General features: G+C 40.7%; 1 protein-coding gene across 1 annotated transcript; it reads left to right on the top strand.

The window, feature by feature from the left end:
* Nucleotides 1-878: 878 nt before the first annotated feature.
* On the top strand, nt 879-20,176 carry etaa1a (ETAA1 activator of ATR kinase a). Its single transcript, XM_043696672.2, has 6 exons — nt 879-1,076; nt 9,962-10,099; nt 10,751-10,824; nt 11,809-11,909; nt 14,781-17,113; nt 18,187-20,176. Exons 1-6 carry the CDS (start codon nt 902-904, stop codon nt 18,303-18,305), a joined length of 2,940 nt encoding a protein of 979 aa, XP_043552607.2. The 5' UTR covers nt 879-901; the 3' UTR covers nt 18,306-20,176.
* Nucleotides 20,177-20,501: the final 325 nt, after the last annotated feature.

The raw sequence follows: 20,501 nt of genomic DNA, 5'->3' as shown, positions 1-20,501 counted from the left end.
CCCTGGAGTGGGGGAGTCCAGAGTTAGAGGGCACAGGTTTAGGGTGAGAGGGACAAGAGTTAAAAAGGACCTGAGGGGTAACCTTTTCATGCAGAATGTGGTGCATGTATGGAATGAGCTTCCAGAGGAAGTGGTGGAGGCTGGTACAATTATAACATTTGAAAGGCATCTGTATGGGTATATGAATAGGAAGGGTTTAGAAGGATAGGGGCCAAATGCTGGTAAATGGAACTAGACTACTTAGCATATCTGGTCAGCATGGATGAGTTGCTCTGAAGGGTCAGTTTCCGTACTGTACATCTCTGTGTTTAGGGTGGTATGGTGGCTCAGTGGTTAGCATTGCTGCTTCACAGCACCAGGGACCGGAGCGCAATTCCAGCCTCAGGAATTTGTGGAGTTTGCGCATCCTCCCTGTGTCTGCGTGGGTTTCCTCCCAGATTCCAAAGATGTGCAGGTTAGGTGAATTGGCCGTGCGAAGTTGGCCCATAGTGTCCAGGGATGTGTAGGTCAGGTGCATTGGTCAGAGGTAAATATAGGGTGGGGGGGGGATGGGTCTGGGTGGGTTACTCTTCGGAGGGTCGGTATGGACTTGTTGGGCCAAATGGCCTGTTTCCACACTGTAGGGAATCTATAACTCTAGATGCTGTCAGACCTGCTGAGTTTCCCCAACAATTCCAGATTTTGTCCTTTCCAACTTTGATGGACAGTTACTGGGGACGGGGACTAACCCTAGCAACGGCGCAGCCAATAGACGACGGCGGTCGACATTGTCCCCAGCCAATGGGTGAAGGGGAGCGGCCCCTTAAAGGGGAGGGGGCGGTGTCGGCGGGGTTTTATTTTCATCGCAGGCGGCGGGATGGCGGCGCGGGCCCGGAGAGCGGCGCCGGGCACCGAGTGAAGGATGAAGAAGGAGGCGAGCCGCGGCAGCAGCAACGCCAGGCCGAGGCGGACGCGGCTCCACCCGAGCCCGGGGCTCGCCGGCGAGCGAGGAGCTGGCCCCGGGTTGACTCCCCCGGCCCGGGCTGGCAGGCTGAGCCGAGGCTCCAGGTCCGCAGCTAGGCCCTGGGCCCCTGAAGGTGAACACTGGCCCACCCCCCGGCGTCCTCCCAGGCCCAGTATTCCCCCTACCGCCTCCTCCTCCGCCCTGTCCCACTCTCACTCTCTCTGCTCACTCACACACTCTCTCCTCACTCTCTCTTTCTCCTTCACTCTCACTCTCTCCTCACTCTCTCTCTTTCTCCCTCACTCTCTCTCTCTCTCTTTCTCCCTCACTCTCTCTCTCTCTCTCTCTCTCTCTCTTTCTCCCTCACTCTCTCTCTCTCTCTCTCTTTCTCCCTCACTCTCTCTCTCTCTCTCTCTCTTTCTCCCTCACTCTCACTCTCTCTCTCTCTCTTTCTCCCTCACTCTCACTCTCTCTCTCTCTCTTTCTCCCTCACTCTCTCTTTCTCCCTCACTCTCTCTGTTTGTAGAGAAACACAGACATCCACCAACCCCCTCCACCCCCCCCAAAAAAACTCTCTGCTACAGCCACAAAATAAAGCTGGGAACGAAAGCACTGTATTGGCAATAATAAAAACTGAAAACCAAAACTAGAACTTAAAAACATTGGGAAGCACAAGAATAGGTCTGGGATAAAAAAAATCTTGGAAGGCAAAAGTCTGGCGCATACAAAAAATATTTGGAGCAAAAGACGTGTTTATGAAAAAAGGTTTGGAGCAAAAGGCTTACAAAAATTGGGAGCATACGACCGGGTCTAAGTAAACGGTGGGGGCAAAAGACTCTGGCTCAAAAAAAACCTCAGCAACTGAATAAGAGGAGGAGGGATGAGAGCAACCAATGTTACAAGTTCATAATGTCCATCAATAATAATTGGAATTAAGTCAACTTATATTTGCAGCAAAACAAATCCGCATCCAAAGCTGGGGCCAACAAAAACTAGGGACAAGAAACTGGGACGGTAGGACACGAGTGAGAGTGAAAATAAAAATAAAACTTGGTGAAAAAAGTGCTGCCCATTAGGAACTGAGAATAACAAAATTAGGACCAAAAAAGCCAAAATGTAAGAAACATTGTAATCGGCAAAAGCTCTGGGGTGTCAAAACTGGGAATAAAGATCTTTTAGAGCAAAAGGAGGGGGGAAAAAAAATCCACATTAGCAGCCAAAAACAGAAATAAGACCAGCATCAAAACTGGGAGCAAAAAGACTAGGAGAAAAGGGAGGGATAACAAGGTTGGAGAGAAAAAAAGAAAGGTATAAATAGAGAGAAAACTGACAATGAAAAACCTCAGTCAAAAACCAGAAAGCCAAAAGCTTAGAGTAAAAAATACTGCATTGACAGCAAGAATATAAAGTAAAAAAACTCAGGACAGCAATTATTGTATGGGCAAGATTGGCACGTGTATCTGTTTGGACACTTCATTTTATAAAATAATGTTTTCTTTCCTCTGCAGATTGGACTAATTGAAAACTCTGATGTGCAGACAGTTTTTACAGCAAGGCCCATTCACCCATTGCCCCTGTGCTCTCTGTGTTCTCCTAGTTCAATAATGCCTTGCTCTTTTCCAATCTGTCCATGATTCTGCTCTTCGCTCTTAACTTCTCTAGACCCACAGCTCCATGAGATATTTCTGTTCTCCAGTGTATTTTTCCGGTGCTGGCCTGTTCAGCTTCCTTAATTTTAATTGCTCCACCATTAGCTGTCATGCCTGGATCCTATGCCAAGCAACCCCCTCCCTTAGACAAACCTGTTTAGCTATCTCTACTGTTGTAATACATCTTTTAAGACCCACCTGTTTGTCTTGGTCACAGCCTGTTATGACTGTTAAAAATTACACAATACCAGGTTATATTCCAACAGGTTTATTTGGAAGTACAAGCTTTCGGAGGTTTGTTCAATATATCGTATCGGTTGTATGACACTATGATCTTTTGGTATAAATTCTGTGTCCTATGATCCTGCTCCACTAGCTACCCAATGAAGGAACAGCGTTCCAAAAGCTTGTATTTCCAAATAAACCTGTTGGTCTATAACCTGATGTTGTGTGATTTTTAGCTTTGTCCACTCCAGTCCAACACCGGCACCTCCAAATCTTATGATGATACCAGATTTTATCTGATAGCCTACCTGTGAAGCAGCTTGGGATGTTTTAGCATGTAAGAGTATTATATATAAATGCTGTTTACACAATACCAAAGGCCAAAACAGGCCATGGGGCAAACTATCATTGTAGGACAAAAGTAAGTCAGGGAAAATGCAAAGAATAAGGGAGATGTCTAAGTCTAGATTGAAATCAGGAAACACTACTTCATGCGAAGGGTGGTAGAAAGGTGTGAAAAACTCTCCCACAAAAAAAAGTAGATGCTGCTTGAACTAATAACTCCTAAATTTTGACATTGCTAGATTTCTGCTAGCCAGAAGTATTAATGAGACTAGAGGAAACTAAGACATGATCTTGTTGATCATTGACTGATCATTCTTGAGAGCTGAATAGCCTGTCCCTTCCCATTTGAGTTCAGTGTCTGTGAGAGAGTGTGTATGTGTGAGTGTAAAGGGTTATAAGTCTGTGAAGTGGTGTGTGTGTATAGTGCAATGGGGTCTCCTGTAGTGTGACATGAACCCAAGGTCCTGGTTAAGACCCTCCCTATGTGTACTGAACTTAGTTATCAGCCTCTGCTCAGCCACTTTTCGCTGCTGCCTGTCCTGGAGTCCACCTTGGAGGATGATCACCCGAAGGTCTGACGTCGAATGTCCCAGACAGCTGAAGTGTTCTCCAACTGGGAGGGAACACTCCTGTCTGTTAATTGTTGTGTGGTGCCCGTTCATCCAGTGCCATAGCCTCTGCTCAGTTTTATCAATGTACCGTACCTCAGGTACCTTGCCTGCAGTGTATGAGATAGACAACATTGGCTGAGTCACGTGAGTACCTGCCACATACATGGTGGGAGGTGTCCCCACGTGTAATGGTGGTATCTATGTCCACACTCTGACATGTTTTGCAGCATCTGCCTTGAGAAGGTTGTATGGTATTGTCCTAAAGGCTGGGCAGTTTGCTATGAACAATGATCTGTTTGAGGTTTGATGGCTGTTTAAAGGCAAGAAGTGGAGGTGTGGGGAAGGTCTTGGCAAGGTGCTCATCCTCTTGTAACTTTGTACACCCCAGTCCAACACCGGCATCTCCAAATCCAACTTATGATTGAAGTGGGAAGGCTGGTGAGCAAAGCAAGAGAAGTTAAACCTTGGCTGATGAAGGCATGTGTGATGGTTTCAGCGGTGGGGTTCATACATGTGATCGTAATGACATGGAAACAAGTGGTGATGCAAACGTTCTATGTCCTTGCTTTGATGATGTGATAAAGATTATGCATATGGTTTCAGTTGTAAAGCAATCACTTGATAAAGGAAGCTTAACAGTTTGCAATCTCCTTTGTCATGATAGTAGCTCAATCATGTTAACAGCTGACAAGACGGAGAGGCTTTAAGTGACGTACATACGTAAACAGGCAATCACAGTAGATAAAAGAAGGTTTTATCTACTGTCATTACTAGTTTAGGCATATTCATCAAGGTTTTATCTAGACTTTCATTGTGCAAATACATGCTGTGGGAGACCTCCAATTCATCTGCAGTTAATCCTGTCATTACTCTCATCAGGAGAGGGAAGGAAACATATAGAAGTGAATAGTATACAAGCATACTTTTAGTGCGGTAGTAGTGTTCTTATCTCTAGGCCAGAAGATCTGCGTTCAAGTCCCGACTGCTCCAGATAACATATCTGAGCAATTTGATTGAAATACTTATAAATGTACTTTTCACTCTTTAAAATGTAACCATTTGCCATTAATGTCCAATTTTCCATCTTCAGTTAGTTGATCTCCCTTTGTCTTGGGAGTCAGGAATGTCTGAACTCAAGCCCCCACGATATAAAATCATGTGGGGTGTAGATAAGGTTAATGGTAGATGTCTTTTCCCTAGGATGGAGAGAGATTTAAAAAATACATCAGGGGCAAATCTTTTACACAAGGTGGTTCGTATGTGGAATGAACTTTCTGAGGAAATGGTGAATGTGGGGACAGTTACAATGTTTAAAAGACTTTTGGATAAGTACATGAATAGGAAAGATTTGAAGGGAGATGGGCCAGGAGGCAGGTGGGACTAGTTCAGATTGGGATTATATTCAGCATGGACTGGTTGGATCAAAAGGTCTGCTTCCATGGTGCATGACTATGTAAGGATATAATCTAGGACAGAAAGTAAAGGAGTACTGTATTGTTGATAGTATGTTACTTTGATTACAACTTTAAACAAAGAGTCATCCATCTGAGATGGATAGTGCTGTGTCCTCACTAAAGCAATGCCAGTAAGATTGGATTAACTAGACACTGAAATGTTTGTGGAGTTTTCAGCATATACATTGACTGCTGTATTAATGCTTAATGTACTGAGCTTTGAGTTTTCTGAACATAAGGCCATCAGTAAATACAAATTAATTGTTTTCCCAAGCTGCTAGAAACAGTAATGATGGTGTAAGAAATACTCTTGTATTGATCGTCTCTATCCAAAAACTGGGAAAGGGTATTGAGGTTCTGTTTCCAGATACGACAGCTGTGGTTTAGAGTGGTCTGAAGCCCTATCTCTCTGCCCATCATATAGCTTCAGTGGTTATGATCAGCTTGAGAGTCACTTCTGAGCAGATATCTACCGGAAACAAAGTTCTCTCCTCTTGTCACCTGTGATTTTAGACAGGAGTGCGGCTGAAGAACTATAACTTGTAATGAGTTCGCTTGCACACAGCCTGCAGGAGGAACATCTCAAGCTTATTATGGTATCTTAATAGTGTAGTGTTCTTACACTTCCAATTCAGAACTGTTGAAAGAACATTCTCAATTCAAACAAACTTTCAAATGAATCCTATGTTTCAAATGCCATTACATTTTAAAGACTCTTACCCTGAAAATGTTCTAATGAAAAAATGTATTCCCTTGTTGAAGACATTTGAGCTAATAAAATCGTGAGGGGCGCAGCTAGGGTGAATAGTCAAAGCCTTTTCCCAGGGTACTTGAGTCAAAAATAAGAAGGTTTAACATGAGAGGGAAAAGATTTAAGAGGAACCTGAATGGCAACTTCTTCATACAGAGAGTGCTCGGTGTGTGGAGCAAGGCCAGAGGTGATGGTGAAGCCGGGTACAATTCAACATTTCTTTTGTATATTCTCGTGGAGTTACTTATAATCACCAGAACAAACAATCTCAGGTGAAGGTTTCTTCAGGGACACTTGAAGTATTCCATTGTGGCCTCGAACAAAGTGTCACATGAGATGAGCAAATCAAATTCTGAAGTGGGGCCTTCAATTTGCATTGGAAGAGGAGAGAGTGAGGGCTGCAGACACTGGAGATCAGAGTCGCGAGTGTGGTGCTGGAGAGGCACAGCGGACCGGGCAGCATCCGAGGAGCAGGAGAGTTAACGTTTTGGGCATAAGCCTGATGAAGGCCTTATGGAATTCCTGAAGGAATTCCTGAAGAAAGGCTTATGCCTGAAGCGTCGATTCTCCTGCTCCTTGGATGCTGCCTGACCAGCTGTGCTTTTCCAGCCCCACACTCTCGTTTCATCTTGCACGGTTCTAACTCCGAGATAAACCTCTTACTGCTGATCCAAAATGTCATGTCTAAGGCTGAAGTTCTATCCCTGTGCTCTATGAACTTTCCTAAATTACACAAGCTTTAAATTTGCAGCTTGATCTTTGCAGCATTGTGTGAAATCCTATCCACTGTGACCCATTATCAGCCATCATGGCTGCATGGTGGCTCAGTGGTTAGCACTGCTGCCTCACAGTGCCAGCGATCCGGGTTCGATTCCAGCCTCAGGTGACTGTATGGAGTTTGCACATTCTCCTCGTGTCTGCGTGGGTTTCCTCCAGGTGCTCCGATTTCCTCCCACAATCCAAAGATGTGCAAGTTAGGTGAATTGGCCATGCTAAACTGCCCATAGTGTTAGGTGCATTAGTCAGAGGGAAATGGGTTTCACTTCGAAGAGTCGGTATGGACTTGTTGGGCCGAATGGCCTGTTACCATACTGTAGGGAATCTAATCTAATCTAAAACTATGTAAAAGGCATCTGGATGGGTACATGAATAAGAAAGGTTTGGAGGGATATGGGAATTATTAAATGGGACGAGATCAGTTTAGAGTATCTGCTTGGCGTGGACCAGTTGGACTGAAGGGTCCATTTCTGTGCTGAAAAACTCTGTGACTCTGTTTTTTGTTTTTAGTCTTTGTGCAGAATGGTGGTAGAGGTTAGCAATTGGTTTTAATTTTGTGCACAGTTTATCAAAATCTTACTATGAAATAATAAAGACCCATATGTTGTTCAGATGGGATTAAGTTTCACTTCCAGGATTTGGAGGTTGTGTCATTCAATCTGGTTTCCAAAGGCAACACAGTTGAATGGTGCATGTATCACTTTTGCATTTTATTCCCATGTTGAAGTTTAATGCTACTTTGAGGAGTGATTTCTTTCTGTGATGCAATTGAATTTGGAATTGCTGATTGTGAACCAAACACTATAATCCATTCCTGACAATTGGAAGTAATTTTCTCACTTCGGTACTTCAAGTGAAGATGATATTTAGGATTGTCATTTGGGCTCGAGTGTGGCACACTTGTGTATACCAGATGCCTGTACTCGCAGACAGGAAGAACATAATGTCAATGCACAGTGCCTGTTTCAGCTCAACAAAGCAGCTGACATCCATTTGCTGGTTCATTTTTCAGGGCAAAGCCTTGAACAATCTGAATCCATCTGCCTGATTCAAAATTTAAGCAAACTTTGGCAATTAACTGTCATGGAAATGTACAGCACGGAAACAGACCCTTTGGTCCAACTCGTCCATGCCGACCAGATATCCCAACTTAATCTAGTCCCACTTGCCAGCACCTGGCCCATTTCCCTGCAAACCCTTCCTATTCATATACCCATCCAGATGTCTTTTAAATGTTGCAATTGTACCAGCCTCCCCCACTTCCTCTAGCAGCTCATTCCATACACACACCATACTCTGCGTGAAAAAGTTGCCCTCTATATCATCTTCCTCTCTCACTCTAAACCGATGCCCTCCAGCTCTGGACTCCCTCACCCCAGGGAAAAGACTTTGTCTATTTACCCTATCCATTGCCCCTCATGATTTTATAAACCTCTATAAGCTCACCCCTCAGCCTCCGATGCTCCAGGGTAAAGAGCCCCAGCCTATTCAACTTCTCTCTTTAGCTCAAATCCTCCAACCCTGGCAACATCCTTGTAAATCTTTTCTGAACCCTTTCAAGTTTCACAACATCTTTCCAATAGGAAGGAGACCAGAATTGCATGCAATATTCCAAAAGTGGCCTAACCAATGATCTGGTCCTGGGGATTTATCTACCTTTGTACTTTTCAAGACAGGAGAAAGTGAGGACTGCAGATGCTGGAGATCAGAGCTGAAAATGTGTTGCTGGAAAAGCGCAGCAAGTCAGGCAGCATCCAAGGAGCAGGAGAATCGACGTTTCGGGCATGAGCCCTTCTTCAGGAATTCCTGAAAAAGGGCTCATACCCGAAACATCGATTCTCCTACTCCTTGGATGCTGCCTGACCTGCTGCGCTTTTCCAGCAACACGTTTTCAGCTACTTTCCAAGACATCCAGCACCACCATCTCTCTGTTTCTGTCACAGCACGGACTGTTAGTCATTATTTGCTGGTAACATTTTCCACAACCCCTCTGCTGAGCAGAGTCCACTTGGCAAACAATCAGCACTAATACAGTATAAATATTAGGTTTTGTCCTAAAAAAAATCCTCTACAGCTTTTTTTCAGCAATAACAAATGTAGCATTCATGCTCAAAATTATTAAATTCAGATAATTCAAATATAGGTCAGGTGAATTGGCCAAGCTAACTTGCCCATAGAGTTAGGTGCATTAGTCAGGGGTAATTGTAGGGGAATGGGTCTGAGTGGGTTGCTCTTCGGAGGGTCGGTGTGGACTTGTTGGGCCGAAGGGCCTGTTTCCACACTGTAGGGAATCTAATCTAATCATAATGACGATCTAAGATTGCACATGGATAACAACTTGCAATTCTGAGAGCACTCAGAAAAAATATATTAATATGCATTTTCTCCAGTAGTTTTCCTGTTTACTATCTTTGAAGGCATTGGCTGCTCACTGTGCTCAGATGCCATCCTTTACCATAACCCTGTGCCCATTTTTCACACATAGTCTGTGATTATTGGCAGGCTGTTTGAAAAGGGTGAGGTTGGTCAGCACAACTGAGGCTCCTGGCCTCTGCTGACATTCCTGTGAGCACATCAAGCAGGAGTCTATGGACTGGTAATTAGGACTCAGATTGCAAACTACTTGAGTTTCCTCATTGAGTGCTTTAGCACCTGTACTGTACAGCTGAGATTAATGCACTTTTCACAAGGGAGATGGATTCTTTGGGACCCTTTGGATCCTGTCATCCCTCAGGGAAACCCCATGAAGAGAGTTTTTAATATTTAATGACTGAAAGAATAATTTCCCTTAGTGTGAGGTTTATTTGAATGTTTCTTATTAGCAAGTCTTTGGAAGGTAGCAGGTCATCTTGTGAGTAGATAGTAGTTACATTGTAATGATAGTGGTAATAAATTGGAACTGGATTATTGTGCCTAAGTGGAACATTTCTCCCCTGAAGTATTTCATCTCTTGGGAATTAACAATGCACACTAAATCCACTATATAAAAAGTTACAAAATTATTCGTAAGTGGACACATTTATTTCAGACATTACTTTGTTATTCTGTGGTTCATGTCCTTTCCTATGTTTCTTTGTAAAGATATTCGTATTTCCATCCTAAATAAATGCTGTTCTAAACTGGGCAGATAGCCTCTCCTAAGTATAATTATTTTTAACTGCACTCCCAGTTTTTGTACTATTTTTAAATCTATTTTTATTTTACAGAAATATCGTCGAATAAAACTCCTAAGAGGATATTGAAAAAGCAACAGCTCATTGCAAATCACAATTCCCCTGTCAATGACAATGAGTTACAACAGGATATTTATTGGGACCAACACTCTCCAACCACATTTAAATTGGGTAATGTAACACATTATCAAGTATCTGAACATTAACAAGTGTCTGAGTTTTATTCAGTCTTATTCTTGACTCTATTTTGATATTTTTCTCATTGCCTTGTCTCACCTGCCTAACTCTTCAGCATGTTTAGAACTTGAATTGGTCACTGCACAATAGTGCCCATGTATTGCCTATCATATCTTACTAGTCACATAGTTGCCAGCAACAATTTTATGTACATTGTTATCTCATTAATATTTGTAAGTTTCGTCACTTACTGCCACATTTTAAAGGCAGCACATATATCATTTGAAGCTGTTAAAATAAGAATTTTATTTTCTGGCAGAAAGACTGATGATTGTATGGGGTGCTGTTTCAAGTTGGAAGGCTAAGTAAGGGTTTTATAAAGCTCACTGCAAAACCGATGAACGACTTTGCTAAAATGCTTGAGAGCAGTATCAGTTCAATGTGCTGAACATTAGTCTATCGGCACCCCACAGCGTAATCCTTAGGCCAGCATGTTTAAAATTGTGTAGAATCACTTTATTTTTGCTGATAGGTTATAAAACACTAGAGCCCAGCTTGTTTGAATTATTGTGCTTTTCTTTAAAAACATTTTGTTTTGTTGACCTTATTGATAATCAAATTAGCTTCTCACCTTTGCTTATGCAGGCATGGAAAAGAAGTCTGTGACTGGGCAACATGTAGTGGAAATATCTGACATTGTAAAGCGTATTGCCCCACAGGTAATCGACCACTTTGTAAACCTTCTGTTGCATAGAGTTCTGAAAGGGTTAGGAATTGATTGGTGTAAGCACCACCCACTGTGATGATGTTGCAGGACTTGATCAGAGTAAAGAAGGAGATTGTAGGAAACGGATTTCGAGCTAACAATGCTCTTAACTGTCTCTAGCAATATGGTCATATTCATGTAACTTGTAAATAATTGTGAGATAATAAACTTTATGTTGTTTATTCAAAGTGACCAGAAAGGATGTATCCTAATCTACCTTTGGGCTTGAAGGAACCCACTGATAATATTGGGTCTGAACAGTTTAATGTTATTGAGCACATCCCAAACCTAGGGGAACTGACTAATTATATTGTCTCTCAGTTGGTATCCATAATTCAGAGTTACTTTACAAAATCATTGAAAGATCATTGACCTGAAATCTGAACTCTAGTTTTCTCTCTCCATGGAAGCTGCCTAACTTGTGTATGGTCGCTTGGTGGTCTATTTAGTTCATGTCTCACTCATGTATTCCAATTACCCACTTCGTCATTACAATTTGGGGTTCGTTGTGCAGATGTTGTGTACTAAATGGATCGAGAAATGCAATTTGCTGTGTTGCTCATGAGCGGATGGAATTCCTCCTTCCTGAACTGTGACTACCCCAGGCTATTTTCAGCTTTCTTTGATTTCAGTTGATTATCATTTCCCTGCTTTCATTAAAGTGTTAGGGATAAGCCTTAAAATCCTATCCATTTTGATTCACGATGCTAGAGTGTTGTCAGAAGATGAACAAATGAGGAACAAAGTTGGATTACCTGTCTTAGTTACTGTTGCCACACCACATAAAATTACAACTTTTCTTTAGCAAACAGAGATCCTGATTTAAATAAAATTCTTGTTACCTATTTTTAGTATTTTGTTCTTTGAAATACATTTAAATCAGGTAGAAGTGCCTAAAGTTATTTGATGATTGATAGCCTTTCTTTTGGTTAAATAGCGATCCTCTGAAGTGCCTCTGAACCTATGGCTTGGTGAGGATGCAATCCAGTGTAGCCCCACCATTTCTTTTCGAGAAAGGATCAAAACAAATAATTCAAGGTATGTGCCACAAGCAGACTGTTTTACAGAATCATAGAGTTATAGTGAGGTTGTACAAGTATTCGCTTGTAATGCAAATGTTACCATGCTCTTACTGTAAGATATTTGCATAAGCATTGATTAAGGAAATATATACATTTTCATATCAAAAGTTTTATACCCAAGTCACTTTATTAAGGGAAACTTAAATTTTATGATGACGCTGGGCTAAAGTTGATGTATTCATAATTTATTGAAAAATTTTATGTTGTGATTAAGATGATAATACTACTTGCCAATGTCATGATGGCTCAAGATTATAAAATAGTTCAATCAATTCAAGAGGAAGTGTTCATATTTCAATTTTGTTTAATATCTTATTGATATAAACAGAATTACTTGCTAAGAAATGTGTACCCGACAACTGTTGAAGAAGAGTCTGTAGCAAAAATGTGTTAAGTTTAAGTGGAAGAAAGCTGTGCACGTGGTGTTCCCTCACCTGAGTATACATGACACTCAAATTTGATAACTATTATAAATCAGTTTCAATCATTAAATAATATTCTGAGATTGGCTATTCACAAAGTTGGACAAAACTACTTCATGTCAGATAAATCACTGAACTTTACATTTCTTTTCCAGGACATGCTGACCTTTTTTACTTGAGTTTTTAGGTGCATTATGGTAATAATACAATGCCTTTATTGAACTGTTGTTCAAGTTTAAACGTGTCTGAGAAATACTTTCAGTTTAAAAACAGAGCTCTAAACTTCTTTACTTGCAGGTTACTACTTTGATATTCACTTGTTCAGAGTATTAACAAATTGAACTTGGTTATAAACAACATTCTCAATTTAGTATTCCTCTCCCTGGCAACTGCTGGAGGTTGAACTAGACAGTTTGCAAACACTATTTTGACCAGGTGTACTACTCACATACCCACTACATTGTATCACATTGCTTATACCCTCTATTTCTATCTCCTAACATTGCCCAACTTTATGTCTGCTTCAGATCTGCAGGATCTCATAGATGCCTTTGTTACCTTCAGATGTGACTATTTGAAAACACATGGAATGAGCTCTCCTACATTTAACCTACTGTGAACTTTAACATAAGAAGTAAGAGCAGGCAGAAGCCTTTTGACTTGTCAAACCTACCAAGTCATTCATAAGATTGTAGCTAATCTGGTTGTGGCTTTAACTCCACTTTCCTGCCTGCAGACACTCTTACGGATTAAAATCTGTCTGCTTTGACTATATTCAGTGTCCCAGCGTCCACTACTCTCTAAGGTAGAGAATTCTAAAGATTGAGAGAAGTGTTTGCTCATCTCCATTTAAAATGGGAGACACCTTATTTTCAACTGTGCCCTCAGGTTTGAGATTCCCCCATTTGGGGAAACATCCACTCAGCATCAACCCTGCCAAACCCTCTCAGAATCTTTTATCAAATTTTGTAAAGCAGCTCTCATCTTTGTCTTTGTATCTCTGTCGATCCCATACTTCCCTGTCCCTGCTCTCTCTGGGCCATATAATTCTCCAAGGTATCAGCAATCCTTGAATTCTGGCCTCTTGAACATCTCTGATTTTAGTTGCTGCACTAATAGTGGCAGTGCCTTTGTTTACCTTGGCCTTAAATTCTGGAACTGCCTTCCTAACTTCTCCTCGCCTCTGCTTTTCCTTCCGTAAGATGTTCTTTGGTCAAGCTTTTGATATCTGCCCTGTGTTTCCTTTTTTTTGTTCTGTCCCTATGAAACATTTGGCATGTTTCATTGCATTAAAGAGGCCATTAAAATAGAAATTGCTGTTTAAAATTCACCACTATTTTAGCTAGTGTGCTCTGTTTTGATATAGCATGGGAAAGAAACAAAATCAGGTATAAGTTGGAACTAGGCCAATTTTATTGCTTTTTCTTAATATTTAGAAATTTTATTCTGAAGTTTTACACATGCAGGTTTTAGTACTTTGCACAGATCTAGCCATGTGCATTGACCTGAGGGGAGAGTTCTTTCCCCACTGAAGTGTACACGCCACTCCGAGTTTTGGCCTGTGTATAAATGTGGATACTTGCTGTGCATGTGCACAATGTAAGTCTCCCAATGCCTGATTGTCTTATTGTTATTACCACTTGTAAACAGATGTTATACCTATCAAATTCACTTGTATGCACAAATCCTTTACAAAATGCAACATGGAAATATAGAAGCAGGAGTAGGCCATTCAGCCTTGTAAGTCTGCTTCGTTATTCAGGTATGATCATGGATGATCTTTTATCTCAACACCACAGTCCTGCATTTTCTCATACCCCTTGATATCTTGAATATCTAAAAAACTATCAATTTCTTATCAATGTGAGAAACTGCCCTCTGGTCAATTAGGGAAGTGCAATAAATGCTGGCCTAGCCAGCGAAGCCCATGTCCCACGAATGAATTTTTATAAAGTTTAAAATTTGCTGTCTTTCATTACCATTAATTCAGAAATCAGAATCTTTTTCTGATTTCAATTACCCTGTCCTCATCTAATGATTTCTTGTAAGTGTCACTTTTGATAGAAAGCTACTGATATTTTAACTTATACATTCTGAAGAAGAATCATATTGGACTTAAAATGTAAACTCTGTTTCTGTCTCCACAGACATAACTAGACCTGCTGAGTTTTTGCAGCACTTTGTTTTTATTTCAGATTTTCAGCATCCCAGTATTTTGCTTTTATTAGGCTTCTTTGGGAGTTTACTTGCAGCTTGTTATATTGATTTTAAGTTGTTCATTAATGAAGTTCTTAAAAAAGGAGGCAAAATATTCATGCAAAGAAATTCAATTTTGCTTTTTAAAATATAACGCTTTATTTTACAAGTAGATTATTCGAATATGACAATTTTAAAATTCATTTTAGATTTCAAAGGAGCACAGATGAAGAACTGATGAAGTTAGCAAAAGAATTTGACCGGAATATGGTGGAACAAGATGTTGGTTATGGTCAGGAAGCCAGTGGAGTTAACTGGACTTCAGATTCTGCGGATTGGGAACAGACACTGGGAACAGAGCAACTGAATTCTGACTTTTCAGCATTTGAACAGATACCTGTGACTGCAATAGCTGGGCAAGTTACAAATGGTACAGGCAGCACCGTTCCTGTACTTGAGCTACACAATCAGAACAGTAACGAGAAACCACTAGATCTAGAAGCTGAAGCTGCTGTTAATGCTTTGTTTGATGGACCCACCCAACATACTAGTCGACCTCTGAGTCAGGGCCTCTCAGGCAGTGACACTCCAAGTCCAAAAGTGGAGGAATCCTCTACTTCCAAAGTAGTTTCAGCACCTGCACAAGATGGTCTAGAGCCTGACAAATACAGCACTAATACAGCAGTAGTCGATCCGGTGACTTCCTGTCTGACTGGTAAGCTACCTAGCGACCTTCAAGCATCAAAGCCATTGGGAATAGATGCAGGGAACAGTACTTTCATTGACCACACTGCAAGCTCCAAGCACGACACAGATTTTGCTTGTGAAGCCGTCACCACAGGTGGTGAATTGGATCAGCAAAAAGATACTAATACTCGATTCATAGGTAAGGCAGGAGCACTTTGCACATCTGAAATTATTCCAGAGGATGATGGGTTTGATGACTGGGAGAATGATGACTGGATGGCAGAGGACTCTTTTATAATGCAAATTACACAGAACCCAGAGCTTATTGCCACGCCCAAAGAATGCAAGCATTTCCCGAACCAATCAGGTCACACCTTGGCTGCTACTAACCAAAATGGTACAAACAAATGTAATGTTTTGACCAATTTGGAGGCTGCTCCTGGCACCGTGCCATCTTCATCCTTTTTGCAGCCGTTGCAAGGCCCCGTTCACAAATGTAAAGACTCTGAGATGATGGCTGAAGCTTTGCAGTTTGCAAGAGGACCTGAGAGACCAAAGCCAAGGGCTACCTTTGCACTACAGAGCAAATCTAAAGATAAGATGAGTGAGCAGGCACCTCATGACAAAATTCAACAAAGCAATGCGTTTAAACCTGTGGTTAATGTATTCATAAAAAATGAACAGAGGAATTCTGACGTTCCAAGACCTCAGTGCAATTCTCATCTGTTTAACGTACCTCAAATGGAATCAAGTTCCTTTACTCTCACAAAACCTTTTAATCAACAGACATTGTGCAATGGTGGTGTACAGATGAGTACAAAGGATACCCTTGTTTCCACTGGCAGTTCAGTGCTTCCCAAATCCCTTGATCATTTGGGATCTGGAAGACCCTGTAGTCCTGCTTCACCGAGGAAGTTTGGTACCTTGCTGCAGAGTGCTCCACTTGCAGTGTCAACTGACGACTGGAATGATGAAAACTTCTCTGATGAAATTCAAAATATGTTTATCGAATTGGACAGTCAGTGGGGACCTAGTGATGATGATGATGATTTGAACAGGATGTGTGATGATGTAGAAAAGCAGATTCAAAGCCAGGACTCTGGGGCAGCTACGATCAGTGAGGCTACCGAACTAAACAGAGTAAACAGCAACCAGTCTTTAACAAACAATGTTATTTTGCCTTTGAACATGCAAAAAAATCAGTTTACTGAGAGCTTGGATGGACAGCAAAAGCATTTAAATTACAATCAGTCTTCCCTCATGTCAGAAAGCAAAATCTCTAAAGGACAGTTAGCAGCAAAACAAAGTAATGCACCTTCCGTGAAGCATTTGCTAAGGCCCAGAGATTTGACATGCCTGGTGTGTTCTGCAGCTACACTCCCTACACAAAGCCATCATTTGAATTCCCTAAGCAGTTTCCAGGATTGCTGTTTGTCAAGCACTACCAACACGTGTGCAGTGAATTTGAACAGATCCAAATTTGTGCCTGGCTCTGGAAATAGTGATGGCATTTCAAATTTGCTTCGGGCTTCAATCAGTGCAAACTTTGGCCATAGCCAGAAACTTTCTACATGTACTGTAACCGTGAATCACACAGCCCCCAAATCACAGAATACTGCTGGCACTCCCAGGACTCCAAGGTTTAACTTCACTAAAATTATGGATTCGTCTGTGATGGGTGTTCAGGGAAACACCAGCAGTCATGTAATGCAAAGGGCAAAGACTTTTGGCAACAGAGATCATGTGAAAAGCCCTGTGGAAAGAAATGTTCAGTCAACAACATTTTCCACAGTGACGCGATATCCAGCAGCACCTCTAAAGAGACATTTTTCTGATTCTTCTTTACAGACCAAAGGTGAGAAGGTGTTCTCAACATTTTGCGTGCAATTCTGGTGAAATGTTACTCATGCCCTGTTACGTTACATTTGTGATAACTAATGTCTTGTTTTCAGCGGCACTACAGTATTTCAGATAAACACTATTACAGTGGTGATAATCTTCTGAATTTGCACTGTCACTGGGGAGCCTAACCACGCAGACTGGGCTGCATGCCTGAATTTCGGATATGTGCTCCCAGGCAATAAATATTCCTGAACGGAAGATTAAATGAGGAAGGATAATCTCCTGCTACTTAGTGAATTTGGAATCAATATTTTTAAAAAGTTCCTCATTAATTATTTTCCAGTATTGTAATTCATCCCTAAGTCGCTGAAGGCACAAATGAGGTGTCTCAATATTGTGACTATAGCAGTAGGAATTCACTGTTACTATCAAAAAGAGATTTTTCGTGTGCTGGCATTTTTAATATAGATCAATAAAGCATGCCTGATTTTAAAAAGGGGACATAATAACTGAGGCAGTTAATTTTGAAGGTAGCTATGGAAAAAGGCAAGAATCTCCGAGGTCTCGGGACTGTGGCAAACGGGGCAGCAAAACTTGAGGAGGTTTCTGAAATTAGAATAAGGAAGGTGTCCGGCAGTTTGAAGGCAGGGTTTTAAATTAAATGCAAACCTATGGAGGCATAGTTAACTAACCCAAACCACAAGGATGAGGTGAGACTGATGAGCAAGTTGGATTCGACAAGGCATGGAATGCAAGTTGCTGTTGGAGTTTGTTGAGGGGGTAGACTGTTTGAGGATATTCGAGTGCTCTGCAGAAGTGACAAAATCAAGGACCCATGCCTTAAAGTTCTGGAAGGCAGTACTTGACAGGCGGCTGTAATTCTTAGTAAATTCTGTACAGTGGATTGTTTTCCAGTGTTAGAACAGACACGGCTGGGATCTACATCAGCTCACCATCTCAAAATTCTGTTGAGCTAAACTTGAAACTTTTGTGTGACCTTTTATATAACTGTTATATGAAATGCAAATTATGCATCAGTGCTATTGTCCCAAAGGATATTTCTTGCTATGCTTTCCATTTGTGCAGTTTTGGAGAAGCCAGTAACAAAATGCTCATTGCAAGAGATTGAACAGAAGAAATTGGCAGCATTGGCTCGGAGGAAGATGAAAATGCAAGCTAGCGATGCTCGTTCACCACCTACGTGACTTTGTAGAACCAAGGGATGATTGGTTACTAGAGGAATGTGATGAAGGAGATCGTAGTCAGCTGAAAGAGTATACATTTTCTTTCCAGAGGATCAGCTGTGCATCTTTTTCTCTGCAATGTAGCTGGACAAGTGAATGGAGGCTTGTGTTGGCTTATGAGAAAGCAGGTGTGTTTACATTATAATTATGTTATTAAAAAGTACATTACAGTATTTCTCCCAGTAGTCTGTTTCTAATATCATGACTTAAAAGTCTTTGCGTTTTTAGTGTCACTTTTTCTTTTCATCCCTCTTTGCCTTAATTCAAGACTTTGATCCTCGCTGAGTGTGCTTTGTGACTATTGGATTGTAAAAAGCATTTCATCTCTTCCCAAACTAATCTGAGACTAGTACAAGCAGTTCCATTAGGAGTGGGGCTCTCAACTGGTCAGGAAAAGGAACCCTGGATATTTTCCCCCCTTTAATGTAGTTTCACAAAGGCTTTGGATTGAAGCTGACATGATCTTAATATTTGTGGCTGCATCACCAAAGGTCCTATCTGTAAACTTTCTAGAACCATTTAGTATTTTGCTTAAGCGTGAAACAAAGTCCTAAGGTACATTTTCCTAGAATAATAACCAGTCATTGCAATCTTCTGCCACTTTTTCCTGATTTAATTTCAACAATTGGCAGCTTCAACAAGCATCATTAAATTAGTCTAATGCAAATGTTCTATCTTTTTGCAAATAAGTGACTTGTTATAATACAAGGGATTCTTATTGTAAAAAACTGCTAATGCTTTGTACTGGTTTTAATTTCTTTGTTACCATTTTTTGCTTTTTTACTGTTAGTTTGGTAGTGCACTTTTGAACATTGCTGAAGAAAGACATTTTAGCAAAGTTTGTTGGCTTGTACTCATCAGAACCATTCACAAGAAAATAAAATGGAGCAACATTTTATACTGTATGAGAACAGCATGCTGATTGGTTGGAAAGAATCTACTTTCGAGACAGTCAGCACTATCTTCTTATTGTGTACATAAAATGTTGTTCCCCTTTACCTTGTATTTCTTGTGAAATGTTCTGATAAGTGCAAGACAAAAATATTTCAGTAAGTTTTTTTTTAAGCAATGTTTGTGTTTTAAGCTCACTGGGATTCATGTTTCTCAGGCAAATGAGTAGAACCCAAACATTTCCTTGTACACTATTTGAATGTTGCCATTAACCCATTATCAGCCCAAAGTTATACATTGATGGATCATGCAATAATGCTATGTCTTTGTTCTGGTTTTTTGCTAATGTGTCAATTACTAGAAAGTTAAACTCTTTCAATTTGACTTAACTTCCAACTGAGCTTTCTGAAGACTCCATTCTGTTATGCAGACTTGGGAGAGTATTTAATTTGGTGTCAGGATACCACACAAATAAAGCTCTTGTGACATTTTAATTCTGTCTTTGTTACACAATGTGGTTTAGATGGAATAACGTTGTCAAATCAAGATTTTGCTGTATAAAAAAAATTCTATTTTTTTCTAACCTACCTCAGAACATGGACATTTATACTTGATTCTGGCTAGTTGTTGCTTTGCAGTTCAGCTGATAATTACTGCTTTCTGATGATGTATTTATACGAAATATCATACCTTTGTAGTAAAATTTTAATTTTATTTTGTTTAAGTTGTTTGCACTACTCTGTTAATGTTAGAAAACCAGATCCTAAAATGACATCCGAGTTCAATAGTATCGATCTGATCTGTACCATAACTATTTTTAGGTTTCTATTGGCCTATGTACATTCTGTAATACTTTGGCAACTGTACATATGTAAGTATTTATGTATACCTGGTGCTTTTTAACCAGTGTCTAGACATCTAATTAAAAACAATTGAAGGACTCATTTGGTATTATAAAATGACGAACTAATGTACCTTGAATTCTTCTCATATGCAATCCCATTATTATTCCTAAGGGAATAATCCAGTTACGTTTCTATATTTGGTTGAGTGCATGATGAAAGTGTAACGTGCTGTAGCAGTGGTGAAGTTATGCTAAGGGTGTAGTGCACATCCTCCACTATTCCTGTTTACTTTCTTTTTAAAGAAAAGGTTCGGTTGCACTGGGTTTTAAATTGACTTAATTTTGAAATCTCAGAAAAACCGTAATGCGTCACTTCAAAAATCAAGAACCTGTTTATTACAAGCACAGCTAACTTGGTCTCA

The sequence above is a fragment of the Chiloscyllium plagiosum genome, unplaced genomic scaffold (genome assembly GCF_037043375.1).
Source record: "Chiloscyllium plagiosum isolate Xiang-an unplaced genomic scaffold, Cpla_swu_hap1 HiC_scaffold_10, whole genome shotgun sequence".
NCBI classification, from domain to species: Eukaryota; Metazoa; Chordata; class Chondrichthyes; order Orectolobiformes; family Hemiscylliidae; genus Chiloscyllium; species Chiloscyllium plagiosum.
Note: the sequence above shows the minus strand (reverse complement) of the source record. Positions and strands in the feature narration are given on the sequence as shown.